The sequence below is a fragment of the Vanellus vanellus genome, assembly GCF_965231255.1.
Source record: "Vanellus vanellus genome assembly, chromosome: 2".
Lineage (NCBI taxonomy): Eukaryota > Metazoa > Chordata > Aves > Charadriiformes > Charadriidae > Vanellus > Vanellus vanellus.
In genome coordinates this window covers 161405787-161433037 of record NC_138906.1, presented here as the reverse complement: position 1 = coordinate 161433037, position 27251 = coordinate 161405787, and the positions used below count along the sequence as shown (strand labels likewise).

At 36.7% G+C, this 27251-nt stretch overlaps 1 protein-coding gene across 8 annotated transcripts in view; it reads right to left on the bottom strand.

The window, feature by feature from the left end:
- PHF20L1 (PHD finger protein 20 like 1) overlaps positions 1-27251 on the bottom strand; it is a 58905-nt gene that overhangs the window by 15577 nt on the left and 16077 nt on the right. For 3 of the 8 annotated variants that reach the window (XM_082479967.1, XM_082479974.1, XM_082479969.1), the window contains 9 exons: positions 25643-25850; positions 24866-24994; positions 18642-18724; positions 14813-15065; positions 12616-12801; positions 12203-12409; positions 4398-4616; positions 4145-4201; positions 2709-2813 (listed from right to left, as the gene is read on the bottom strand). In XM_082479967.1, coding sequence (XP_082336093.1) covers positions 2709-2813; positions 4145-4201; positions 4398-4616; positions 12203-12409; positions 12616-12801; positions 14813-15065; positions 18642-18724; positions 24866-24994; positions 25643-25850 — 1447 coding nt within the window. The remainder of the gene's footprint in view (positions 1-2708; positions 2814-4144; positions 4202-4397; positions 4617-12202; positions 12410-12615; positions 12802-14812; positions 15066-18641; positions 18725-24865; positions 24995-25642; positions 25851-27251) is intronic. The other 5 variants (XM_082479968.1, XM_082479970.1, XM_082479971.1 and 2 more) reach the window with 3 other exon arrangements.

Below are 27251 nucleotides of genomic sequence, written 5' to 3'. Positions count from 1 at the left end.
ACTCACTTTGCCATGTTTTAATAATCACAGATGAAATAGCCAGAACTGCTTAGGTTCTTGGAGATTTTGTTCTTTACTTTGGCTCTTGCATACCCAGCGTTTACCAGCATCATCTTGCAAATACTTAGATGCCTTTCCAGTGCAAGTAATATAAAAAATCCCAATAATTTTTAGGTAAAATAAGCAACTGAAGTTTATAGTTTAAAATCATATTACCCCAATATAAAGATGGTAAAGTACATAAGTACACGAAACCTAGATTATTGCAGTTCACATTCAAGCACTGAAGCTTCTTGGAATGTATAGGGGTTTTCCACATGTTCTTGAGGAAAGATTTATAGAAAATTCTTTTTTTGATAGGATTTCAGTTTTCACCACCTCATATTTTAAGAAATTGTAATCAAAGAAGTTTTAATCAAGTTATTATGATTGATATGTTGTAGTAAAGTACATTCTCAAGGTACACACAAGTAAAGTCCTCCTCGCTAAATTGGAGAGGTATGGATTTCATGGCTGGATTATTTGGAGGATGAGGAATTGGTTGGATGGTTACATCCAGACGGTAGTGGTCAACGGCTCAATGGTGATGAGTGGTGTCCCTCAGGAATTCATATTGCAACCAGTACTATTCAATATCTTCATCAATGACAGAGACAGCGCCATTGAGTGCAACCTCACCATGTTTGCAGATGACACCAAGCTGAGTGGGGCAGTTGAAACACCTGAGGGATGGGACACCATCCAGAGGGACCTGGACAGGCTTGAGGAGTGGGCCCATGTGAGCATCATGAGATTTAGCAAGGCCAAGTGCAGGGTCCTGTGCCTGGGTCAGGGCAACCCCCAGTATCAATACAGGCTGAGGGATGAAGGGATTGAGGGCAGCCCTGCTGAGAAGGGCTTGGGGATACTGGAGGATGAAAAGCTGGACATGAACTGACAATGTGCACTTGCAGCCCAGAAAGCCAACTGTATCCTGGGCTGCATCAAAAGAAGTGTGGCCAGCAGGTAAAGGGAGGTGATTCTGCCCCTTTACTCTTCTCTGGTGAGACCCCGCCTGGCATACCGCGTCCAGCTCAGGTCAGGCTTTGAGCCCTCAGTGCAGGATAGACATGAACCTGTTGGAGCAGGTCCAGAGGACGGACACAAAAATCAGAGGGCTGGAGCACCTCTCCTATAAGGACAGGCTGAGATAGTTGGGGTTGTTCAGCCTGGAGAAGAGAAGGCTCTGGGGAGACCTTATTGTGGCCTTTTAGTACTTAAAGGGTGCCTACAGGAAAGATGGGGACAAACTTTTTAGTAGGGTGTGTTGTAAAAGGACAAGGGGTAATCGTTTTGAGCTAAAATAGGGAAGATTTAGACTTTTTTTTTTTTTTTTTTTTTTTTTTTTTTACAATGAGGGTAGTAGATGACCCATCCCTGGAAACATTCAAGGTCAGGTTGGACTGGGCTCTGAGCAACCTGATCTAGTTGAAGATGTTCCTGCTCATTGCAGGGAAGGTTGGAGTAGGTGGCTTTTAAAAGGTCCCTTCCAACACAAACTATTCTATGATTCTATGAAAGTCAATCTGATAGGCATAGAGAGGATAGTCTATGTTCTCATTTTTGAATATTTAAGATGTTCTCAACCACCCAGCAGTAAGATAAAAATAAGTAGTATTATTTTAAGTCCTGAAACACTTTTTGAAGTAAGCAGGCATAATACACAAAAAAATAAAGTTCAGTCTTTGGCAAGAAAAAAAGACAGAGTGAGTCTGCATTTGCCCATGCTATTATTTTTATTGCCATAATGCTGCAACTAAGACTGCACTGGATGCAAAAGAAGGTAAATCAAGAAACCTGTAATGTGATTTTATAGGGAATTAAAAGAACCAAAGGATGTGGAAAGAGGGAAGATGACACAGTAAAACTGTACTGCTCAACAGGACAGTTATCTTTTTATTACAAAAAAAAACAAAACAAAACAAAAATTGTCCAGTTTTTCCACAGAAATCATGCCAAGGAGAATTACAGAAGGGATGGCACTAAAACTTTAAACCACACTGTTACAGGAGCACTTTTCAAACAAGGAGAAAAAAAAAAAGCACTAAGTGGTTTGAAATGGGTTTGTTGTTTTGTTAAAAAAGCACAAGATACCTACAGCCTCGTATCTAAAAAACAAATTTTTTTTTTCCCCCTAGGGAATGGAAATAACAGAACAGAAAGAGATGGGTGATACGATCAAAGAACCAGAATAGGGAAGTGAGACAAAGACAAATGGAATCACCATTTGCCAAGACAACAGACAAGGTTGTTGCAACAGGGACACCAATCTCAGCTGTTAAGGATTAACTGTTAAGGGGGGGCTGAATTTTATACAGTAAAGCACTGAAATTTAGCAACAGACTAGATACTAAAGTAATTTTAACATCAAGCAAACTGAGAAAAATGTGTATGCAAAGCTTCAAATAAAGAATTTCAAGAGATGAGTGAACATACCTTTTGAAGGGAGCAAAAAAAAAAATCTGGGAAATATCTGTCTATCATGGACAGACACACTATAAATAATAAAATGAGGTCACAGACCTAAGTGTCCTTTCAACATGGAAGGCCAAAACCTATTATTTCAAATTTCTAAAATTTGACATTCATATTGTTTAGAAACAATTTTTAATACCTAATGGAAGAAATACCCTGAGTGTTTTGGCTTATTTAAAAAAAGTTAAACTTACCATGCTGTTTAGATTTCTTCTTTTTTTTCTTCTTCTTTTTCTGTTTTGATTTATGATCTTTCTCCTTTTTCTCTTTTTTCTCCTTTTCCTTTTCTTTCTTTTTACCTGAAATAAAAATTAAACATTTTAAAACAGCAGTACCATTCCAAACTACTTGCTTCATTTGGCTTAACCTAAACATGACATTCAAAATCAAGTATTCCAGTTGCCTAGGCAGACCAAAGTCATTCAGTTAATTTACTTGGTATGTTGGGCATCTCTTTTACTAATTCCTAGTAGAATGGGTCAAAGAAGTCTCTCTCAGCAAATAACATTTTATTATTTTAAATATTTCCAAATGAGATATCACAGTAGAAGGAGACATAGCAAAGCAGACAAAAAAAAGTGACGTTGTTTAAATAGCTTGTAACACCTATTTTACTTACAGCTTATAACAAAAAGGTTTGGGCAAAAAGAAAAAGCTTTCAAAAGTGCAAAATTTCAAACTAAAAAGGTAAGATCATCTTAAAAACATGTTAGGCCTACAGAAAGTCATTTGAAGAAAATTTCAGTGTCACAAAACTGCTGATGCTGTCAGCGCTTTCTACTAGATAGCAACATCCTCGCAGAAAACTGATTCTGACTAAAACTTACGATACATTTTTTACACTGCAATTCACTCCTAAGCACTGTGTACACATGAGGACAAATACTTTGTCTCAAAAAAATTCTATTTAACCTGTGAATTTTCCCCAGACAAAATATATCCCACAACATTGTAACTCCATAATCATTATCTCACTGATGATTGCTTAGAAAAATGAGGAAATTGACTTGTTACAGAAAATAAATCATTAAACTCAGTATTTAAGGACTATTTCCTGCACACAGATTAGAGTCTTAATATCTTCTTGGGGAATACAGAAACAGAACTTTTAGCTTCTGGAAAACCAGGGCAGAAACACTTTAGGAATTCTTGTGCTTCTCTAATTTTATTATTTTTTTTTTTTCTTTAAACACTGGGTAAAATGAAAGCCCTCTTAATTTATATTTTCTTTCAGTAATTGCCAAATATTTTGCTACCAACACCTGTTTTCTTCCCATCCACACCCTCTTCCCCTCCCCCCAAATCAGTCAGTATAAAGAAAGGCAGTATCACTAACTCAACTGGAAGAAAAAAAAAAAAAAAACACACAACACTTTTCTTTTTCAGGCATCTCATAGGTACTAGTTGGATCCTTCCAAGTCCTTGCTGTGAGCACTTCCGTTTTCTCTTATAAAACTGTTCTACTATAAACTTGTCATACATATAAAAGCTGTTTTTAAGACCTAAACAAACAAAAGAAGTGTAGCTGGGCCCAGGAAATATTTTACATTTTTACATTTGCTTTTCAGAGACATTAGGTATTCCAGAATTTTTCGGTTTTGTCCTAAAAATATTATTGCTCTGTACGTACCATATGTTGAAGAACTTTTCTCTTCCAGTTTTCCTTTTCGTTCCATTCTCACCGCACCTGCAAATTGAAGAATATACGACATAAGTGCAATGTCTGGCTGATGACCCACTTTCTTGTAAAACTCATTAGACCGTAAAAAGTCCTAATGGTACACAACAATAAGAAACATATAAACGATGAAATTATGTTTAACATCACTTTATGATTATTTTTATTGTCTAAATCACTGGAAACAAAAAGTATTGTAGTTTACCAACTTCTGAATGCTTGTCCTTCTCAATCACGTTCTTTAATATTTTCTCCTTCAGACTCTCAAAACATTTCTCCTTTACAGGCACAGAGCATTGTATCTCTGTCCCTTCAGAGCTCAATGATGTGGAAGACCTCTTTTTTTTACTATTCCCTTTGGGTAACTTTAGACTATTGGTTAAAGGCATTTCCAGATGCAAGGCATGTACATGGGACGAGGGTGCTGAAAACAAGAAGACAGATTTACTAGGCATTCCATAAGGATTGCAGCCAGGTCACTAGCTGCGTCAGAACACAGAAATGTCAAGTATTGGTAATATCATCATCACACTTAACATATAATTACTGCAAACGAATGCCTAGGTCTTAGTCTTACATACCAGACAATACATGCCACAGTAGGTTTCTTTGTCCGTTTTGGAATTTGCATTCACTTTTAAACTACTTGTACTGTTTAAAGTCGACTTTTGCTGCTAATTTTGAGCCTTTTTGTTTCCTTTTTATTTCACTATAATAGAAACCCACATCAACAATAAGGATTAAAGGTGCTGACATTATCAATATTAAGTTAATGTTCTATTACGTGAACAGCGAAACTAAGCTCTGCTACAACATTTTTAGTGCTGTGTATAAAAATTTGCACTTCTGCTTAGTGCATTTCATTGATCTTAATAATACTTAAATCATTCACTCTCATTTGTATATTTAATCCACATTTGAATTACGTGCAAAATACTGTGGTGCTTTGTCTGAATTCAGCATCACATACTGAAAATTCTTATCTTGCACTATTCAGAAAAGTTTATTCAGTGAAATATTTAGGAAATATATCTTTATCCAATGCAAATTAGGAAAATAACATTGCAAACCCCCTCAAATTATATTTTTCATTTGTAATATTTAAAATTTATAATCAGATAGGGCAATGGAATTTTCAAATAATCAAACCAGAATAAGAGCTATTTATAAAGAACATTATTGGGGTCATTCAAAACTCTCTATTACCGTGTTCATCAATATTGTGAGAGTTTAAAGTTTCATTTAAATTGAATTAGGAAAGCCTAATCTTCATCAGACCACCGAGGACATTTCAGGCCCATATAGACATACTGTACAAAAATGCAGCTCCGCAAAGCTGTAAGGGTTCAGGTTTTTCAATGTCAGCTGTAAACACTTGGAGGCACCAGTCACCTTTGCCGTCTCTCAAAATAGGGGCCCAAGAAAAGTATCAGCATGTAAAAAACATGTGCCGGTTAAAGTGCTGAACCAAAAGAAGTCCTCAAAGTGGTCAAGATATTAAAAAAAGACAAAAAGCAAAGCTGATATGGAATGGGTTCTTTGAGCTCCTTCTTTTATTTTTTTTCTTTAAATATTCAGTAATAAACCAGTAAAAAGCATTTAAATAAGCAGTGTTAAGATAATTTAGTGAATTCATCAGTCATAAAAGGATTCTGGGGAGAAGGCAACAATGCCTCAGGGCTGACTCCGCAAGGTGGCCTTCCAGGCTTGGCCAGACCAACCCAGTTCTACTGCGATACAACATACGCATTACACAATCTTACTCCAGCTCCCAGGCAGCCCTCCCAGGATAACAACCAAAATGCCACAAAGCAAGAAAGCCGCAGGGGCAGCAAGAGCAATAGCAAGTAGTACATCACCTACCACACCACACAGCACTTTTAAGTGCCAGATGTTCCCAGCTGCATGACACAACACATGCCACCTAGCCAGCAGCCAGAAGCAGCTGCTCAGTTCTGCGTTCCAGCTTCTAACACAAGACATGAGCCGCACGACCTCAGCTGAGCCTTTCCACTGCTTCAAATCAACCATCTCACCCCAGACCAGAATCCTTTCAGGACTGGTTTATTATTCGGGCTCTTGCCTTTGTCTCTATTTCAAGCGGATTTAGCTTGCTGGGATACTTGGCATCAACACAAAACCTATTCAAATTATTCATTTCTTGGGTTTCCTAATTAACGTTTGTCTCTCTTACAGGACTGAACTGCTTTGCCATCTGTGGAGCAACGAGTATATTTTAGCACCTCAATAAAATAAAAAAGTGATACTTCTCCACATCATCATGCTATCAACATCTTGTCTCATTTCTAAAAAGAGCACAAAAGGAACACCCAAATGCACATAATTTGGTTTGGTCACAGCCATTTGATGAAAAGATGTGAGAATACTCCATCCAAACAATCTCAAGAGAAATTTAGTCTCAATATTAGATTAATTCCTATTTAAACTTCATTATTCAGAAGAAATCCTGACTCGGACATTCAAACATGCTCTGCTATTGATAGCCATGAACTTCACTCTCTCAAGGATTTTCAACACACGCACATCTGACAAAGTAATCAGCTAGTAATTAAATAACCGTTTGAGGGAACATTTATGATGGGCAGAAACCTGCTACAGTCACACAAATATCCATCTCAATGACAGAACTCTCCAAACTGTTTTTCTGCAGTAACTTGAAAAGAGAAATTACTCTTATGCCTGCGTACACTGCAATGTAGTTCTTGGCTTTTAATTTATTAATCAGAAATCATTCTAGATTGAGAATCCTAAATTCTAAATAAAAGTGTCAAGGCTTGCAATGTCTAATTTTCAACTATGCAATTATTATTCCTTTCAAATAACCACAAAATTAAACATAGTGGACAACAGCAGTCTGAAAGGCAAATAACAAATGCCACAAAAAAAAAAAAAAAATATTAGTTTATAAAAAAAAAAATCCTTTATGGAAATATAACCATTTTTTTTTTTAAATTGCAATTTGATTCCTGTTGAGGAATTCCTGCTGTCTAGTCAGCCACCTCCCACACAGTGAAGCGTGGGAGGTCTGCAATTAACACTTAGCAGAGAGAAAGATGCTTAGAGATTAAACTTGATAAAGTACTGATTAGGTCATTGTTCTAAGATCAATTTTATCACCAGAAGACTGATTTCAGACTAAAGAAAAATGCAAACCACTGCAATTTTCAGTCTGCTTTATGACACGTTTCCAACGCTACCTCTATCGGTCTGGCACGGGGAGGTGACGCAAGCCCCCTCGCACGAGCACAGAACAGAACGCTGTACCATAAGCGCAACAGCACAAACGGGCTTCTAGTAGTACTGCTTATTTCAGTGCAGCAAATTAAAATAAATTGTACCAATGTGAAGCAACTTATTTTGTTGCATGATATTCTATTCCATGGTTTTTGATGCTTTGACTTGCCTAATAACAGAAATATCATCTGTATTAATATACAACTTAAATCATAACACGACCAGCTGAATTCGTGGTTCTATCATAATTAATTTGTTGTTTTGAATTCCCAGTGCACAGGATGAATTTTCTATCTACATGCACTTTAAATACATGTTACGGATTAATAACAGATCCTGCACAAAACAACCTTAAGGAAGGATGAGGACATGAAAGGTTTATGCTTGCCTTCAGCTAACTATCGCAAGAATCAGCTGGGAATTTCAGGGTAGCGATTAGGAGGGTAGACATTCAAATTAGGGAGCAAACCTGACTGTCAATAGATGTTCGGAGTAGAACAAACAGCTCCAGAGGTACAACAGCTTCAGTTCACAAGTCTAGAGTGAGTCTAGATACCTCTTAGAAGCAGGGTAACCAATAACACTGGCAAGTGTTTATTAAAAACATGACTAGCATCGTTTTCTGAAAATTTTGAACATCAGCTGTTTCTTGTTCCTGCTGCAGTAAACCGTGACCAATCAAATTATGTGAAAGTATACACAGTCTATGTCTTCTAGCATACTTGCTAATTTCTCCCATACAGTTAGCCTAATGTTACCCTACTAGCAAAATGATCCAGACTGAGATAGAATAGGAAATGAGCTGAAAATATTGTAATATTACTACTATAAATAGTCTATTAATATTGTTACATAAGTAAATGTAAATATTTTCCTTTTACTTAAATTTTACAACTTAGATGGCTTGCTGAAGTTACGGTCACTCAATACATAACAGTTAAACTAACATAAATGGTGTAGAGTTACAGAAACCAAGTAAATGATAGAGAATTAAAAGAAAATGCCAACTACAGAAAGATCTGAACTTTATGTAGTCAGAACTGGAAAACTATAGTGTTTTGCATGTATTCAGACTGACTGAGAATTTAAAGCCTATGAAAGGCTAAGTGACCAAAATCTAGTTTTCTACATTTTAAGCAGTTTGACAAACAAAAGCAAGGATTCATAGTTACGCATGCAGTATCAGGTGATCACCAGTAGGTCCATAACACCAGTTTAGGCAAAGCAGTACCTCTGTTCAAGAATTAAGTGGTAGCATACCAGTGCTTACCAAAGCACACACAGAACTTCCACGTAGCCGGTGGACTGAAGGAATTGATTGCAGTGCTTTTGTGCCACCTTTGCGAAATGACAAGTTGTTCATTTTGAGCAATGATTTTGAGAAAGAATCTGTGTGTTAATACTAGTAATCCTTCTGCATTTCAGTGCACCTCATCCCTCCCCTCTGAAAAAACCAAGTTAGCATCTTTTGAATAAAGAAGTGATTAAAATGCATCATTTTCAACAACATGCACTTCTTTTTTCAACTGACAGCCCCCATGAGAAGACTAAACTTCCAAAGCCACAAACTGCATCTCTGGGTCTAAAACAGTACAGCTCTTTTACAGAAGGGTCAGTGATCATAATAGGCTGTTTCAGGCTAAATAATTCTGGCACCTCCATAATTTCAAGAACTATCTACAGTTGTCCACTTCAATGGTTAAGGAGACAGCAGGTCCAACTTAAGCACACATAGCAAATTCCATAGTTGTCAAAATCTAGAACACCAGATGTGTCCAGACTGTGCTGATAAAATCTAAACAGCAGAAATATCATAGAAGGATATAGATTTCGGATAGTTATTTCAGATTAAAAAAAATGCAGACAATTACAGAATAGTCTGGATTTTACACCAGTGTTCTCAAATTGTGATCTACTCAATAAAAATGCATACCCTAAACAATGCAATATATTAAATTACACTTAGGCAGGCAGATGTTCCTGCATAATGCAAATTAACTTTTCCTCAATTAATTTCAAGCATCAACAGGAATGAGAAAGGAAAGCTCTGGGCACCTCTCCTTTACATATTAGCTTGCCATAGTTTAAAGAGGTTCATTAGAAAAGTAAAACTAGTGACAAATACAGTGGATTCTGTTTATTCTCCTGAAGCATGCAAGAACTCGGTATAATTATGTGTGCTTAAGTAACATGACTCGAGAACCTGCGCTATTTCAAAAGTAAAAAGATGCCTTATAAAGCAGAGAATACAACAAAAACTATTCAACAGTGTAGAGTAACTCCAGAGGTTTCAAACCTGAGCTTAAAAGCTATGTTTTGCTTTTTCTTCTTAGAAGTATACGAGAAGGATGGGAGACAAAAGAGTTTCACCAGAGTTAGAAGCCTGAGATAAACCCAAAAGACATATGAACAGAGTCCTAAAAATACTACTGACAGTGGCAGCTAACTCCAAAACTTTCTATGAAATTTCTGAATTAAAGATACCAGACTACTTAGATTAGTCTTTCAGCCCACAAAGCTTATACTGCTCAAGTGGGTGCTGGGCTGTACACTTCTGAAAACTTCTAACATTTGGACAAAAAGTCAGTGTGAAAGCTCAAGACCGAGTTCTATTGCACAGAGGAAAACTGTAATACATGAAAACTAGGAACAAAACACAGGTTTGTCTGGAAGGCAAAAACCCAGATGATAAAATGGTAGCTGTCAAATCAGTTTCCTGACAGCTTATAACTCTTAAAATTATGTGTGTCCAAAAAAACCCTCCATGAAGCTTTAATTACAGTATAAACTGTATCCTCCAGCATAGGTTACAAGTGCTTCCATCTTCCCATTCTGGGCTCAAGAGTAATACCAGATAATTTTGTCAGGGAATGGCTTCCCCTGACACAAAGCGTGTGGATACATCAAATATTTTTTGAGTCGTTAATAAAGGTGGCAATAAATGAAACATATTATTTCTTTAATTAGACTCAGCTGTGGCCAAGATCAAGACCCAGCTCAACAAATAAACAGGTACAGGTGTACTCATGGATGTGGGGTTTAGAACAACCTCACTCAAGAGTCCAAACCAGTCCCATGATGTGAGTAGGCAACAAAATAAACACCCATCAGCATTACCAGCTACACATTAAATGATCCAGAAAACATACCAGAAAAGCCAGAAGTTCAATTTCTAGTAACCGAAATGAGTTCTAATAAACAAGAAACAGATGGTCGTTGGAAGCTGTTGGTTTCTTTTATGATCTTGTTCTATGAGTGGGCAAATACACATCTCCCAAAAGCACTTCTCTTAGTGGCAGAAGACATGCGATAAAAAGGCTTCTACAGAATTAATTTTCCCAGAAATCTACAATTCTACTGCTATGAAACGTATCAAAGGCAAATGAAGACTATCACATGGTTTCACTCGAGAAATTAAGCAATATTTTTAAAAGTTTCAGTGGCAGCTCATTTGAAATTTTCGTAGCCCTTACTTTGACAAATTAGTTAAGAGATTAATAGAATTTTGAGAGAAATAATAATTACAATAATCTATTTTAATTTACAATATTGATCCAAGAATCCTACCCAGCTTTTGCCCCATCATGTTAAATAGTTATTCTACAACTCAATGAAGTGCTCACCTTACACTTTCAGAGGGAGCATGTGTGAGCAGACACCCAAGAAGGGGCTGTGCATACCAAACAAAAGGCTTCACTGACCAACTGAGCACTGCAGCTATACTATCAGCTGAACGCAGAGCTGCTACTTCCCCCCACCCCACCCCTTAAACAAGACTAAGTTATAATTTGACCACCATAATTATATACCTTAAGGTCATGTTGTCCTCCCTTACCATCAATCATATTTGCCAAAAACTTCCCCAGCAGAGTACAATAATTTGATTTTTTTTTCCTCCTCTTACTTTACTGAAGAATTTTCTCATTTAACAAAAAAAAAAAACCACACACAAACACAAAACCCCAAACCAAAAAAAGGCTTGTGAGAGAATTCTTTCTTGAAAACCAATTGAAAATGGTATGATACTCACCCGCATAAGAGATTTATTTATGAAATAAGTAGATGGACACCTAACATACACTGGATGAAAACAACCCACTTTTACCATCTGCAAATCACTATGTCAACCCTTCCCCCAAACTCTTAATTGCCTCTATCCAAGCGATCCACTTAAACCACCGTGGCCAGTAAACTGTTATAAAATGAGAAGCCGCAGAGAGTTCCAGTATTGGGCTCTATACCAACTCTGTGAGGGTGAACCAGCTCTATCAAAGTTTTAGAGGATTTTTCAGAAATATTCTCAAGTAACATTTCACAGCAAGCAAATGACAAGATTTCCACTTCAAACAGAAGCAAAGGTAGAAGAATACTGACTGCCTTGCAAAACCCTACTAAGTTTTAAAGCTGAAGATCAACGAGTACAGCTAGATTTAGTATATATTAGTATGTTAGTAAACAATAAATTTTTACAAGTTTTAATAATACTAAGTATTTGTGAAAGAAATACTGCTTTTTATATTCCACACTCCCAGATCCTCCTCCTTTAAGTGTGTTAGAAAAAGTGTTAATGCAGCTCAAAGCCAGTGGAAGACAAAGAATATAGATGGATGGACCCCAGGAAGAGTGGCAGGTTTGTGAGTGTGCAGAACGGCAAAAAAAAAAAGAAAGTATCCCCTCTTTCTGTGTGACTGAATACATACACATTTTAACCCTACAACTATAAGCCTAACTGGTTGTATACTGAATCTCTTTTACCTGACACTGTTGTAGCTACTCTTCCATCAGTTACTGCTTTGGAAGAAAGATATGTAATCATCTGAATATCTTCCTTGTCTTTACTGGGATATTCATTACGGAAAGTGGATTCTGTGGATAATGGTGCTGTAACTTCCGAACTACGGCTTAAATCAAGAGGGAGACATGGTCCACGCTTCTCAAGTGACATATGAGCAACATCAGGTACTACATAAAAGAAAAAATGTAATATTAAAAAAGATACATAGATCCAACAAACAACAGTTTGGATTGCAGCGTTATGTAACATAGGAACAGCATACAGCTTTAGCTACAGTAAGTCAAAATATCCCATTAGATGAAAACCGTGAAAGGTCTAATTTTTATGATTCAATTTCTCTTGGGCAGTTCTTTATTAGATTAAGATACATTACCCTCCAATTTTGATGGCTGTTGGTTTTGACCACTGATGGAGAACACTTTTCCATCAGTAATTGAAGAGGGAGAAGAACCTTTTTCTACAGAATCATCAGGCAAGGAGCAAGTGGCTAAACGCTGTGATCTTCTTCTCCGTTGACTATGTTTGTAGGATCTAGGGGAATTCACTGGCTGTGATGGACCTAAAAAGAGATCTTTCAATGTTCATGAAGCAAAGAGAGATGCCATAATCTTACCGCAGTATTTGAGATCTAAAGATGGGGAGTGCTTTAAATAGCTCTTATTTGCAAAGCTGGTAAACACAGCAGAACTGGTAAAAGTAATTAAAAACTGTGATTACCAGGAGCAAAAGAAGAGTTACGGCTCAAGATATGATTCTGCTTTTTGCTTATTATACATTATTATATTAGGGTACGTACTTCCCCACTAATAAAGGCTGTTGCTTTAGGCAGTGTACTTACAATAAGCAACCCCCCAGATAACCCATGAGAGTAGGCTACTTATAATGGAAGGGGGCAGTAGGATTTAACATTAAGCAGAACAAATGATCACAGTTAAAGATCTAAAAAGTCATGAATAGTGGTGACATACAACTTAAAAAAAAAAATAATCGAACGCAGTGGTTAATTTTATATCCCACCTCCTGTCTTCTGCTAACCTGATATCAATACTCCAACACTGCCAATGTATGGCACAGTAAGAAGGCTCAAGAACCTCATACTTAAAAAAAAAAAAAGAGGGGTGATTGATATAGGTTAATATAGGCCTGATTCATTAAAAACAAAAAACCCACGCTCCCCTACACCTCTCCAATTTTACCCAGTTTCACAAACTTTTGCCTTAGAAAGCATTTAAGTCATCATTTCACTGTAAATCACTTATCTCCTTTTCTTAAGCAGTTTTTACAGTCAAAGATGTACAGATTTAAAAATAAAGACACAGCAAAATTAAATTTCCATTAGAAGTGATAAAGACTCAGAAGCCAAAGATTAAAAGAAAGATCTAAGCTATTAAGTAACCAATTTTTAAATTAGCTAATTTTTAAAATATTGCTACAGTCTAACTTAATCCAAAATACAAACATGCGCAAGGAAAACTACTTACCATTATTTTAGGGGTGGGGAGGGAAGGCAATATATTCTATATTACAATATAGGAGACCGGTAATATTTTGTGGGGACAAAATACAATTTATACCAATGTGTCCAAAATAAAGAAAGATGGCTGAATTTGCACCCCTCCCTCTCCAATTCATTTAAAGTTATCTGTGAGAAAAGATTACAAGACACTTATCTCCTAAGGGAAATTATCAGATCAAGGTTAAGGGGAACACACGATGCAGGTATAGTCTTCCATCCTCAATTACTATTTAAAAGTGAAACAAAACATAGCTTTCCACTTACTGGAACCCACATTTATTTCAACTCTTGGCTTCATCATTTAACGTTCTTCAGGCAACAAAGAGCCTGACCCTAAGCAACACTAAAATGATAATGTAATCTCAAAAAAAAAAAAAAAAAAAAAAGAATTTTAATATTCACAAAAAATAGCATATTCAAGGATTCAGCATAAACCTTTCCCTGTTCTGATAACAGAATTTTGGTACTTTGCAACTCAGTTACACATGTTAAGAAGCTGAACACCTATGGCATTTTTCTGAGACAAAGAAATCAGACTTTTTTACATTTCCCCACCACACATCTTGAACCCATCTTGTCTTTCACATCATATTTACAGGAAATATCACATAAGGTGAAGAATGCCACAGCCAACAGGGACAGCACATCAGCCTGCTGAAGGCAGAATTTCTCAGAGAAGGGCAGGTCCACAACCAAGGTGTACATCTTTTCTTTTTAATGAATCAGGCCCCTTCAGAAGAGAGGATTGACTTTTCCTGTTTCACTGTTCATACTAAGGTGGAGATTTAAGCTGGAGGGAAAGCCAACCATTAAAAGCCATGACTCTATAAATATAAATGTATTATTTAAATGTATTATTTCTGGTAGAGTAATTCATATGCCTTATTCTGTGACCTGACTTTTAAAATTCTGAGCTACTCCTAATTCTCCCACTTGGACCATTTTATTTAAAGCAGATTCATTTTTAAAAGCAATAGCCATTTACAACCCCCAAAAAATTCTGTATATCTCTTGTAAGTAATTACGGTATTTTTTTTAAAATGTCTGTGCTCACTAGTTTTATTTATCACAGAAGAAGAAAGCTGAGAGACCAGCGTCAAATCCTCGACTTGTATTAATTCTGGGGAAAGTGGTGATTTAGGGGGCTTTATACACCCAGAAGAATCTCCAGATTCTTGTTTGCATTTCTTGCTGCGAGCCTTTCCTGAAGACAAAGTTGAGGATAACAGTGCAGGTTTCTGAATGTTGGCAGAACTGCTAATATCAGCTTCATTTTTTTTCTGACTTTGTGGTTTAGGTGAAATCTCCTGAATAAATAATAAAAAATTGATACTTTTATTTCAGTTTCTTCGCTGTAGTTCTGTAATCTATTTTGATCTTTTTAAAAGCAACTTTAGTATTCAAAACACATTTTAAAGCAACATTATTTTCAATACAAATGAAAACTATTTAAAATGCATCACATTAAACTTTTTTTTAAAGGAGCACTATCAATTATTTTCAGTATTCAGAACACCCTCATTTCTTACTATTTGAAATACCTGCAAAAAGCCTGAAAACAAAATGTTTTTCCTCTTTTCCCATTTTAAAAATTCACCAAAATCCTTTTAGTTTCTATCTCTTTCATAGATCAGGACCGTCAGTGACATCTCAAAGTGTAATTTGGAGAATGCTTGTTACAAGCTAGAACACATACACTGATCTACAGTCATAGAACACCTCAAGTTGGAGTACAACACAGAACTCCCCAAAACTAAACTATATGACTAGGAGCATCTGGATGACTGCACTGCTATGAGCAAGCAATCCTTGTTCATTTTTAAAGAAGAACCTGAAAAAGTTGATAATGCTCCTTTAAGGAATGTCTGAAAACAATAAAAAGTTTCCAAATACTGAACACACTCTCACAACCCCTTTCAGTGCTGGGAGTCTGGATTTCACCACGTTATATGTTTGTGCAAACACATGTAGAAATCGCAACTTCTAGCACCACAGGGTTAAATAGATTGCTAACTGTTGGAGAAAAATGAGCAGATAAAGAGTTAAAACAGTTTTTGAAGAAAAAAAAAGTCAATATATAATGCAGCTTTCCCATTTCATCAATTTTCATCCTTCTTAATACACGTACTGAAGTATTAGTTTTAAACAATTAGCATGCATTGACAGACATCAGCATTTTAGATTTTTAACAGGAAGGAAGATCTTCCAACTTCACCGAATAAATTGTGCATGTGTTATAACTTGCCCAATAATGGCAAACTAAAATATCTGAGCATTTCTTAAACCTGTCCCCTTTCTTGTCCCAGTTACATCACACAGCATAGTACCATCTAATAAAACCAAAACTAAGAAAGTAGAAAAATATTTCTAGAATGTGTGCACCACTTTATCCAAACTAAAAACATCACATCTCATTATTTGAGTATTATTGGGTTTTGTTATAACTCACAATTTTATTTTCCACTGGAACTTTCCATGTTCCACTGGAAAAAAAAAAAGGGGAAAACAAAAAATGCACATTCTACGTTTGTAAAAGGGTACCCCTGAATGCTACATGAATAGCTTTGCTAGAATTATGTAAAGATCCGATGCAAAATATCCCATTCAGCAGACATCAGTTCTACCTTGAATAACTCAATTACACATGTACTAAGTGCAGTTTATTCATTTAAATAAAATATTCCATGAACTGTAGAGTATACCTATGCTGGTTATGAGAGGTATTACCAGAAATTAATTAGAGTCATAACTTGTAAATAAACAATTTTATTGTTCATCTTCACAGATGTGAAAGACATTACTACAGCATCCATTACTTTCAAATTACAAAGTTATTTAAACAAGATTAAAAAAATTAAATTAATATTTTGATAAGGTGCTTAACCTTTTAACAGGACAAATTAACATTAAAAACCTTAATGAATTAATGTTATTCATCTAATCAGGTCTTGGTCAAAAGGAAATATAACATGACATACCCTAATACAGTTAAATAAACTACTTATCTGCAACTAATCGTCTGAGGTTTTGGGTTTAAGACAACCGTAAACTAAAAATATATAAATATAAATAAAAAACTTCCATCAACAAAGTCAGTTTTCGGCTATTGGCCTGAATACTTCTACCATGTTCTGTATCACATTATTAAAAAAACCTACAAGATATTTAACCCATTCAACTTTATAGCAGCAGCAGACAAAACCTCTAAGGAACGTCAGCTTTGCTATTGGAAAAACCTTTTGGGGAGGATTATAACTCGGCCATTTTAATTTGAATTTCAGCAGGAAATTAGTGAAAAAAGCTTGATGCTTAAAAATTTTCCTCCACACAGTTATTCATTTAAATGTTTGTGAGGTTTCTGGTTTTAGTTAGAAGCGAAGGAAAAGGACAATTTGGGATTTTAGATGCCTCTTTAAAGGAGCTTAACCAGTATTCCCAAAAATGAGGTTTTTCAGACCATTAGCATGTAAACAATGACAGAGACATCTTTTTTTATATATCTAATCAATAAAACAGAAACAGCCGAGTTACTAAGTCTAAGAAGTAACAAAAAGTTTTTTTGTAAATATGCACTGTAGTTTATACTGTTGCATACGCAGTCTATGTAAACCACAAAGTCCCATTCACCGTAATGGGATTCTGCATGATAAGATTTACATTGTAATGATTCTTCCAAAAACAACATGCTTTAAGCCATTTCACAGTTTTTTGCACATTGAAAATATCACACACAGTAGCAATAAAATCATAGCATCTTTAATATGCAAAAATTTGAGAAATGGAATGTCATGTCAATACATTGTAAACCTTTATGCAAAATATCGGTCAATGCATTGACACCGTAGTGGCTCCATTAGCCGTTACAGTGACAGCATTAAAAACAGAAAATCATGTTCCATTGACAAGACTCGCATCCAATGCGGTGTCAATGGAAAAACCACAGCAATGCAATTATATATTAGCTCTAAAGAACCAGTACAACCAAAATAGCAAATAAAGTTTGGGGTAGGGACTGTTCATAGAGTGTGCCGGGGCTTAAGAACAGAAGTGCTCTTTTAAAAATCATGGGCAGCAAGGCCATTTCATTCAAATGCTGCTGTTAAAGAATGAAAACGAATACAAAAAAGCTGTATTAAAACTACATTAAGGCTCTGATTTAAAACACTGGAAAAGTAGAACATCCTGGATCAGGACTACCGTTCATCCTTAGCTTGCTTTACCGTGCTTAGGCATTCAGCCCTTTTAATATGCAAGATAATGCACAACTCGGAGTCAAGCAATGCCTGAACACAATAGAATAAGCGAAAGATAAAATGGCAGCCTTCAGGTCCTGCAAACATGCAGGTTTAAAAATCAGACCCTTAACATTATTTAAAAGTTTCTTTTTTGTATTTATTAAAATACACACCCTTGCAAAATGTATGGCTCATTGAGCGGTTCATAAAACACATACAAGCCTACAACACCAAATTCTTACAATATAAAAGAAACTTCTTTGAAAAGAAGTTCTACTTGATGTCAAAAACCCTGTTTCAAACACAAATCAAATTTGTGTAAGGGCCTTTTCCTAAGCCAGCCACGTGGTTCCAGCTATAAAACTGGACCTTGGGACACTGGTCTCCTCACATTTGTTGCAAGGAGACTTCGTTTTTCTTTGTTTTCTGTTTTCTAACATAAAAGCTCATTACTGAAATTCAAGTCAACACTGTGTTTAGAGACAATTAAATTCCATACTTCTGGCTCTGCCAGAAATGTAAACATAACATCAATTTTCAGTTCCCTATTATATCTGAAGGGGCAAATTTTAATGTTGTAGGTACTATATCTCCATGGCACACTCCAGTGGGAACCTTGAAAAAGAATCAAACTCTACCATTTCATACCTGCTCCAGGACTGGAGCTGTTTCATTGTTGCCTTCCTTTTTTTCAGCACCATCTGCAACAACAGCTTTGGATGCCAATAAACCTTAGGAGAAAAATTGCAGAGATTTTTAGTTAGAAGCAGCTTGCAACAAGAATTTGGGGAAAATAAAGAAAAATAGTGATACAAGAAATATGAACTGCTTGTATCTACAACATAATTCTCTCTGAACTGATTCCACACAAAGCTGAACACTAGAAGTTAGAAGAAACAATAAGTTAAAGAACGTTTCTATGAGGGTGCCCTTCACAAAAGGTTCTTTTCTGGCATTTCCACTAACAAGATAAAAATCAAATTATCAATTGTGGAAAAAATGCCTCACCATTCTTTTAAGGCCCAAGCACTTTGGCTTTAAAACCGAGCCTATGATACTTCAGTAAATTGAGCAATCAAAATTACTGGTCAGTGCTGGACCTGTACTGTTCAACATCTTTGTCGGTGACATGGACAGTGGGGTCAAGTGCACCCTCAGCAAGTTTGCCAATGATACCAAGCTCTTTGGCGAAGTAGACACGCTGGAGGGGAGGGATGCCATCCAGAGGGACCTGGACAGGCTGCAGAGGTGGGCCCAAGCCAACCTCATGCAGTTCAACAAGGCCAAGTGCAAGGTCTTACATCTGGGTCGGGGCAATCCCAAGCACAAATACAGGCTCGGCAGGGAATGGCTGGAGAGCAGCCCTGAGGAGAAGGATCTGGGGGTGCTGATTGACAAGAAGCTCAATATGAGCCAGCAATGTGCGATCGCAGCCCAGAAGGCCAACCGTATCCTGGGCTGCATCAGAAGTGTGGCCAGCAGGTCAAAGGAGGTGATTCTGCCCCTCTACTCCACTCTCGTGAGACCCCACCTGGAGTACTGCATCCAGCTCTGAAGTCCCCAGCATAAGAAGGACATGGACCTGCTGGAGCGTGTCCAGAGGAGAGCCACGAGGATGATCAGAGGGCTGGAGCCCCTCTCCTATGAGGAGAGGCTGAAAGAGTTGGGGCTGTTCAGCCTGGAGAAGAGAAGGCTCCAGGGAGATCTTATTGTGGCCTTCCAGTACCTAAAGGGGGCCTACAGGAGAGCTGAGGAAGGACTTTTTACTCAGGCATGTAGCGATAGGACGAGGGGGGAATGGCTTTAAACTGGAAGAGGGCAGGTTCAGATTAAACATTAGGAAGAAGTTTTTCACTTTGAGGGTGGTAAGGCACCGGAAGAGGTTGCCCAGAGAGGTTGTTGAGGCCCCATCCCTGGAGGTGTTCAAGGCCAGGCTGGACGTGGCCTTGGGCAACCTGGTCTAGTGGGAGGTGTCCCTGCCTATGGCAGGGGGGTTGGAACTCGATGATCTTCAAGGTCCTTTCCAACCTAAACCATTCTATGTCTCTATGGAAATTATTTACAAACCTTTTCTATTTCTCCCTTTTCCAGTCTTTATAAATTCCCATCAGAAGCTGTATTACTACTTCTTAACTCTAATACACGCAAACCTTTCTCAGAATAAAACAAGGGATTTCATTTCCAAATGAATATTCTCAGTAGTGGAGCTCCCAAATTACCTCAACAACAAGACTGTATTGGGAGCAAATACATTGGAATATGTCACGTCATTCATGATCTCATATACGATATCACTACTATAAAAAAAATAATCTGTAAAAGACAGGACAATATAAATATGAGGAAGCTTTTTGTCAGCTAAGCATATAGCAATAGCTTTAGTGGTGCTTTACACAATAACTTCAATTACTTAAGTATGCAGAGAAAGAAAAAGTTCTATGCCATAAGACAAAGCAGAATTAATAAAACCGGAAAAACACAAATCTGAATAAGAGTTACTATTACAATCCCTGGGAACGTCAATATATGGGGTGGAGAGTTTAAGTCCTCAAAAATAACTTGACCTGACAGATCAACAGGACATTCCTATTGCATTCCATGAAAAATTAGTTACGCTCAAAATTAATTTACAGTGCACAATGCCCAAGGAATTATAAATTAGTGAAGTCTGGGCTCTCAGGAAGTGGTTAGGACATAAAAAAAGCCAACAAGAAACATGCACACAAAAAATAGTGTGGTATTTTGCTAGAGAGCTACCACATTTCAGCATTCCAGAGTAAATACTAGGCACTTTTTTTCCATTTATTCTTTACATTACATTAAGTTATGCTTCAGTTTACTGGAAAGTAGTTGTGTTTTAGATAAGCTTTTTCAGAACACCACATCCGTAACAAGAGGTGCAAACTAATTGATCTTACAGCTAGATAGGTTAATCAAAAAGCAGAAACTTACTTAGCCCCATTATACTAATACAAATACAATTATCAGGCAAGATTTTAATTCTGCATTAGGCTTCATAAATTATTTAGGTACATGAAACCTAAATCAATCTTTCTGACTCAAACTACCCTGTTTAAATCAAGTTGCAAAATTAGCAATGATCTTTATATTGACAACCATGCATCTACAATGAAAAGCATAAAATAATTTCAAAATTAAGTGAAGTAGAGTTCTAAATATTCAACAACAAGCTACAGTCTATAAGGCAGCTTTTGTGGTTCTACAAACCACAGGTTGATCAGAGAAGAGGTAGATGCCCCATGACTGGCCATGTTCAAGGTCAGGTGTGATGGGGCCTTGAGCAACCTTGTCTAGTGGAAGATGTCCCTGCGCCCATGGCAGTGTGGTTGCAATAAATGACTTTTAAAGGTCCCTTCCAAACCAAACCATTCTATGACTCTATGATTTTTATTCCTAGCTATATGCTCAGTGCTCAGAAAGTAAAACCATGAAATGAACATAGACTCTGTCAGACCTGTGAATATATAACTCATTTCCTTCTTCTCTACCCATTAAGTATCCTTCAAACCAATTACCATGCCTGTAGAAAGACAACACAACTCCACAATCTACTATGGCAGCAGGACTACAGATTCACCACCCCCTGCCAGTAACAGTACGTAAAAAAGAAAAAGCATGGGGTGGCACAGTGAACCAGAAGTGGTTTGTTCTGTAAGCTTGCTGCAGATGTCATCTATTCTTTTAGATATCAGCACTGCAGCAGGCCATGTAGAAGCAAGCATTCCCACAGAGGCAAAAATTCATTGGAAGACGACATTAATACATGCTTAGCAGGAGATATCCTTCACCTTCAGGAAATACAACCTCCCCCAGTGGCTGTAGCAGAAGAAAAAGGAGCAAATGAAGCAACTTTATTTTGCTGAGTGGTAAGCAAAGACACCAGATGCAGCTGTGGCCTTTGTGGCAGGCAAGGAGAACCTTCTGCAACAAATACTGAACTGAAATCCAGAAAACAGTTTCCTTCAGACAGCCTCCTACAACCACATTATTTGCTCTATTTCCCCAAAACAGCCATAAGACAGTTGGTAAACAAATGTTTTCCTAACAGCTACAATGCTTTATGATTCTTTTGTAGGCATTCTGTTGGGTACACCAGCGTGACTCTCAACCTTTCTTCAAATCTGAAAGCTCATTCCGGAGACACAAGCGACAATTTACACATATTTCAAGCATAAAAAATACGTCATAGCAAGAGTGTGATTGTGTGCTACCCCCACAACTCTGCTCGAGTAATAACCACCAGTGGCAGTCATGATGGATGCATCTGGTCAAAGTGGATTTGGGGAAAACACATAAACACCACAACATCCCAGGGCAAATTTATGGCGATGTGCCCACCTAACCACAGTGCTGGTCAATGTCCAACCCAAGCCAAATTTTGAAGAAACTAACATCTGTGGTCAGTATGACTATGAGTCAATCATCTTACCCCCATACAGAGTGAACGGCCCAAGAGCTCTTTTAGCATTCCTGCATAGCAACACGCTGCACACCAGGATCTCCCCTTCAGTAGGGACACCTCTCAAGGTTACTCCTCAAGATTCAGAGATTCCTTGCCACAACAGATCCTCAGTGAGTGACTAATAGCATGGTAAACTTTAAAGCTTCACTAAGATTATACCTTTGATTGTGCACATATAATCCTTCAGACATCAACCTTTGACCAAGTCTGGGACTAGGATTGGATCCAGCTGCACCCAGACTCGTCTCTGAGGAGCTTAGAAAGCAAGGGGGTCCTCTCTGAACCTCGTGACTCAACAGGAGGGTCTCCCTGACAGTTCTGTCTGATCCTGTCCTCCATGCAGTAAATAAAGTGTACCTTGCCATCAAATCTCATTAAACCACTGTTGCATTTAAGAACAAACTTTGTTAAATCCCTGTTCTCTATCAATAAATATATTGCTGCTTCTCTCTTATGAGTGAATTGCATCACTCCATCTGCAACAAAGAAAAAGTTTGATCATCAGCAGTTACATTTTCAAAATATTCTATTACATGCAACAATAAAAACTCTACTACAGTATGAGTTGCTGAAGTGTGTTAATTTGACAACAGTTACACAAAGCAGCTACCAAGCATGAAAGATTTCATCTTGCAATTAAAGTATTAATTCACTTTCACCGAATGGTAACATATTCTCTGCTAGTGGAGTATGCTTTCACAGACAGAGAGACAAACACTGTTTTTAGAATGATAATGAAGCCAATGGCTGCAACATTATGTTTTCTGATTATTCAGTTCAGTCCATATGAGCCCACCCAACTGCTATTATTCTCACAAAGCTCATTAGGAAAGGAGAATCTATTCACAAGTACAGAACAATACAATTTCTTAGAGGTATAGGTTTTTCAGCTGGTTTTGGTATCTTTTGCTATTAGTTGCTATTGTAAAGAAATAACAGGGCTCTGTAAATATATATCAGTAGTATATATCTTATAACTCTACTGCTCATGGCAGCAATTAAATTGGGACTTAACTGAGGGCGTAAGCAGTACGGGCAAAGGACAGTAGAAATGAGGCTGATAAATCAGACATCTGTTAACTAAACTCGGTACTAAATAAGAAGCTTTCCAGGAAAGAAAATCCTGGAGGCACAAGATGGGTTTTTCTAAAGACTGCTTCCTTCATATCATGTGCCACACTGGCCCATTTCATTTTTCTCCTTTACATTGAAGTACTGATTGAGACACTGAAATGGAACCACACTCATAAGAAAAATGACTAACATCCTCCACTGCTGACCTATGAAAGGTTAGATCGGCCAAAAACAAGTCTGAAAAAAACCCCAAACCCTCGTCATGCAGTTTAGTAAATCAGGTTATTTTTACTTTATAGAAAAAAGTAAGACTTTCAGTATGAACAAACATACACCATCTACTACAACAAACAAAAATCCCCTCTTATCTGTAGCATACAAAAGGTTGTCAGACTTCACATACAGTATTTACTAGAAGAATGAGTGGAATGCATTTCCATCTTACTGTCTGTCCAAGGTCACCTCTGTTAAAGGGGGGGACTTCACAATTTTTTTCCACCCAGCTTATGAAAAGCACCCGATACTTTCCCAACACAAATACAAACATATTACCTCATCCTAAATACTGACAGGATCATGCTGGCAACACAATTTGCTTACTGGGAGGCATGGGGTAGGGGGATACAAATTGAAATAATTTTTCCACATTTAAGTAAATTTCTATTAAGTTTTAGAATAAAATGCATTTTTCAACTTTTGAAGACCAATTATCTATTATTCTATTTCCTGATGTATAAAATGTATTCTATAGCTGTATACTTGTTTTCCATTAATACCTCTGAGTAATAAATGTAGGGAATGAACACCTTAGACACCAAAAACCACTTTAGATCTTCATTGCTTCAATCTGTAGCTAGCCTTGTACACTTTTAAACGACATACTGTAAACTCTTTTCAGCAACAGTTTTACTTTATGACAAACTACGACAAAACATTTAGTTTTTCCACAGCTAACAAAAGCTTTAGTTTGCAGTGGTGGTACGTAACTCATGACCATATTAAGAATTTGTACAAACCCCAGATTCACCCAATAATGAAGAAAATTGTGCAGCTAGAGTTAAAACATACTCACGAAAGTCATCAGCTCAGGATGGTTATATTTGTAGAAAACTAAAAAGACCAAATCAAGTCTGAGATCATTCTCTGAATTCCTGAACAAGGTAGGTTTTATTACCATTGATAGATTACAAGACTGTAGTGTGTACCTGCCCATGAACGTGCTTTTATCAAGCTACTTTAGTACCTTATATGTAAGGATGTATATTTCACTACATTAAAAAAGAAAAATGTCAATAATTTAAAAAAAGCATTTTACCAGTAATCTTGTTAAGACGAGCTCTCTTCGCCTGAAATGAGTTGCCTAGATTACTTTTCCTCTTGTGTGATAACGTGCTTTCTGCCTGCACAAAGGCCATCTTTGGAACATCCACTACAGGAAATCCTACTTTTAAACAGAAGAGAAATCTAATAAACTCACATTTCACAAATACACCCAAAATACTCAAGTATTTCAGAACTGCTATTAGAATACTGCAGTAAAGAAACTTTAAAAATTCTATTAAAAACAAAAATGACACATTCTTAAGATTTAGTATTACACACATTGATGCATTAGACACAGATTACCTCAAATTTGTAATTTTTACTCAATATTATGACAAATGTAGAATTAAAGACTATTACAAACAAATTCTTATCAAATCAGAAATAGTTTCAAACGCGCCTGAATATGGATATATCCTCCTTATTGGAATATTTTTTCTTAGAACAGAATCAGGGATTATCTCACAGATAATAGAAGATGCAGGAATATGAACAAAAATTACAATGAAGTCATAAAAAAACCCACCTACATTCCGCTCTTTTTAGAGCTAGTTAGAAGCTTTGCACACATAGTAAATGCTGACTGAAATTGATTTATGTGATAAGAATTGTTTCTGAACTGATTTTATGTATCATTAAGTTATCATAATAACAAATGAGACATATTCCTCCAAAAATATTAGTTCTTATTTAGTTGCTAAATTAACATAAAGAATTCTACTTCAATATTACAGAAGAACCTATTTTATCTTGTATAGAATTTTTTTACCAAATGTGTCACTAGATGTAGGCTCCTCTTCCTTTTTTTGGACTTCCTGCATGATTGCAGAGGTTGAGGTTTCTTCCTTTTTTGAAGGAACTTTTAGCCATTTTCTGTCCTCTTTATCTTTATTGCTGTTTGCGCTGGTTCTAGGTTTACTTCCTGCTTTGTTCTTGGCTGCTGCTGCAGCAGCAGCTTTGACCAAAGCTATCCAATCCTCCAAAAAGGAAAACACGGTAAGTAAGTATTAAAAAGTGCCTGAGATTCAAACAGAACACACTTATAAACTCAGTGAAACTTCATCTAGAAATGTTTAAGAACATTTGGATTTATTTTTATGGCTACTATTCAAAAAAGTGGCAAAATGAGTTTCCCTAGTTGCCTAAATAAACTTGATGTACTATCAGTATGCCACATGGATAAAAAGCAAAATGAAAAAACCTTCAAAAGCACACTGCGTATAGAATTCTGGCTGCACACGTTTCCTGCTATCTATTTTATGTGCCCTAGCTTTAGAAACCCAGGAGCTCCCAAACCCAGAACACTGACTGTTTTCTTACCCTTCTGGCTGTGAAACACACCAATTCCATTGTTGCTTGAATTTAACTATTATTCAAAACTACAATCAACTCAAAGCATGGTCCAGTCAGCTGCATGATTGGGCAGAGTTCTTCCTGAATTAAATTGATAAAGCAGGGACAACTCTTCTTGAATTATATCTGTGTTTCTAGAGTAACTATAGATAGCACTCTTCATATTACGCATTACATGCTTCATTCAATAATTTCAATAAAGTGCTCTATAACATGACTGAATTTCACAATCCACATTTAAGGTAACACAAGTGCCATTTTGGATAATGTCTTATTTGATCATACAGAAACATCCAAGGAGTAAACAAGAGAACATACAGCCCTAATTCATCTACTCTTGTATGTAGACAAAGTCCAGCCACCTGTAAGTCAACAGAGAGAACAAAATACTTCCAAGGCTGAGCCAAGGTCTTTCCACTAGCTTGGAGCTATCAGACTCCTGCTTTATGTCTCTTGAATGTCAGGCATCAATCTGATTGCAAAAAATTTAATTTGATCCTTTTTAGTAAAGTATTTTTTTAAATTTTCTTTAACATCAAGGTACAGAATATTTCCATGGAGAAGTTATATGCAATATAAAACCCAATAGCAATGTTCAACCTTCAGCAGTAAAATTAAGCAACTGAGTGTTTTGAACAATTGATTTACTACATGGCAACTTGGCTACAAGAGTATTTGCAAATTTTTACTACCATATATAAAAAAAGTGTCTAGTTTCACAAATAGTCTAGTTACTACAAGTAGTAATACTTTTTTTCCCCCCCAACTGTGAACAGAGTATTATTTTATTCTGGACTGTTTCCTTGTTGTTATGTTATCATATGAGGTACCTAAAGTATTTTATAAATCTTGTTTCAATGCAGCTTTTCCCTCACTCATTACATATTATAAGTCTTTCCAGTTTTTGCTGTACTGAGGTTTATTTGCCTCCTTCGATGTATGAGAAAAGCATAACACAAAATACAAAGCATTACTCTTTCTCGTATTATGCTTTTCCTTTTCCAAAGCTCAATACTTTTAAATTG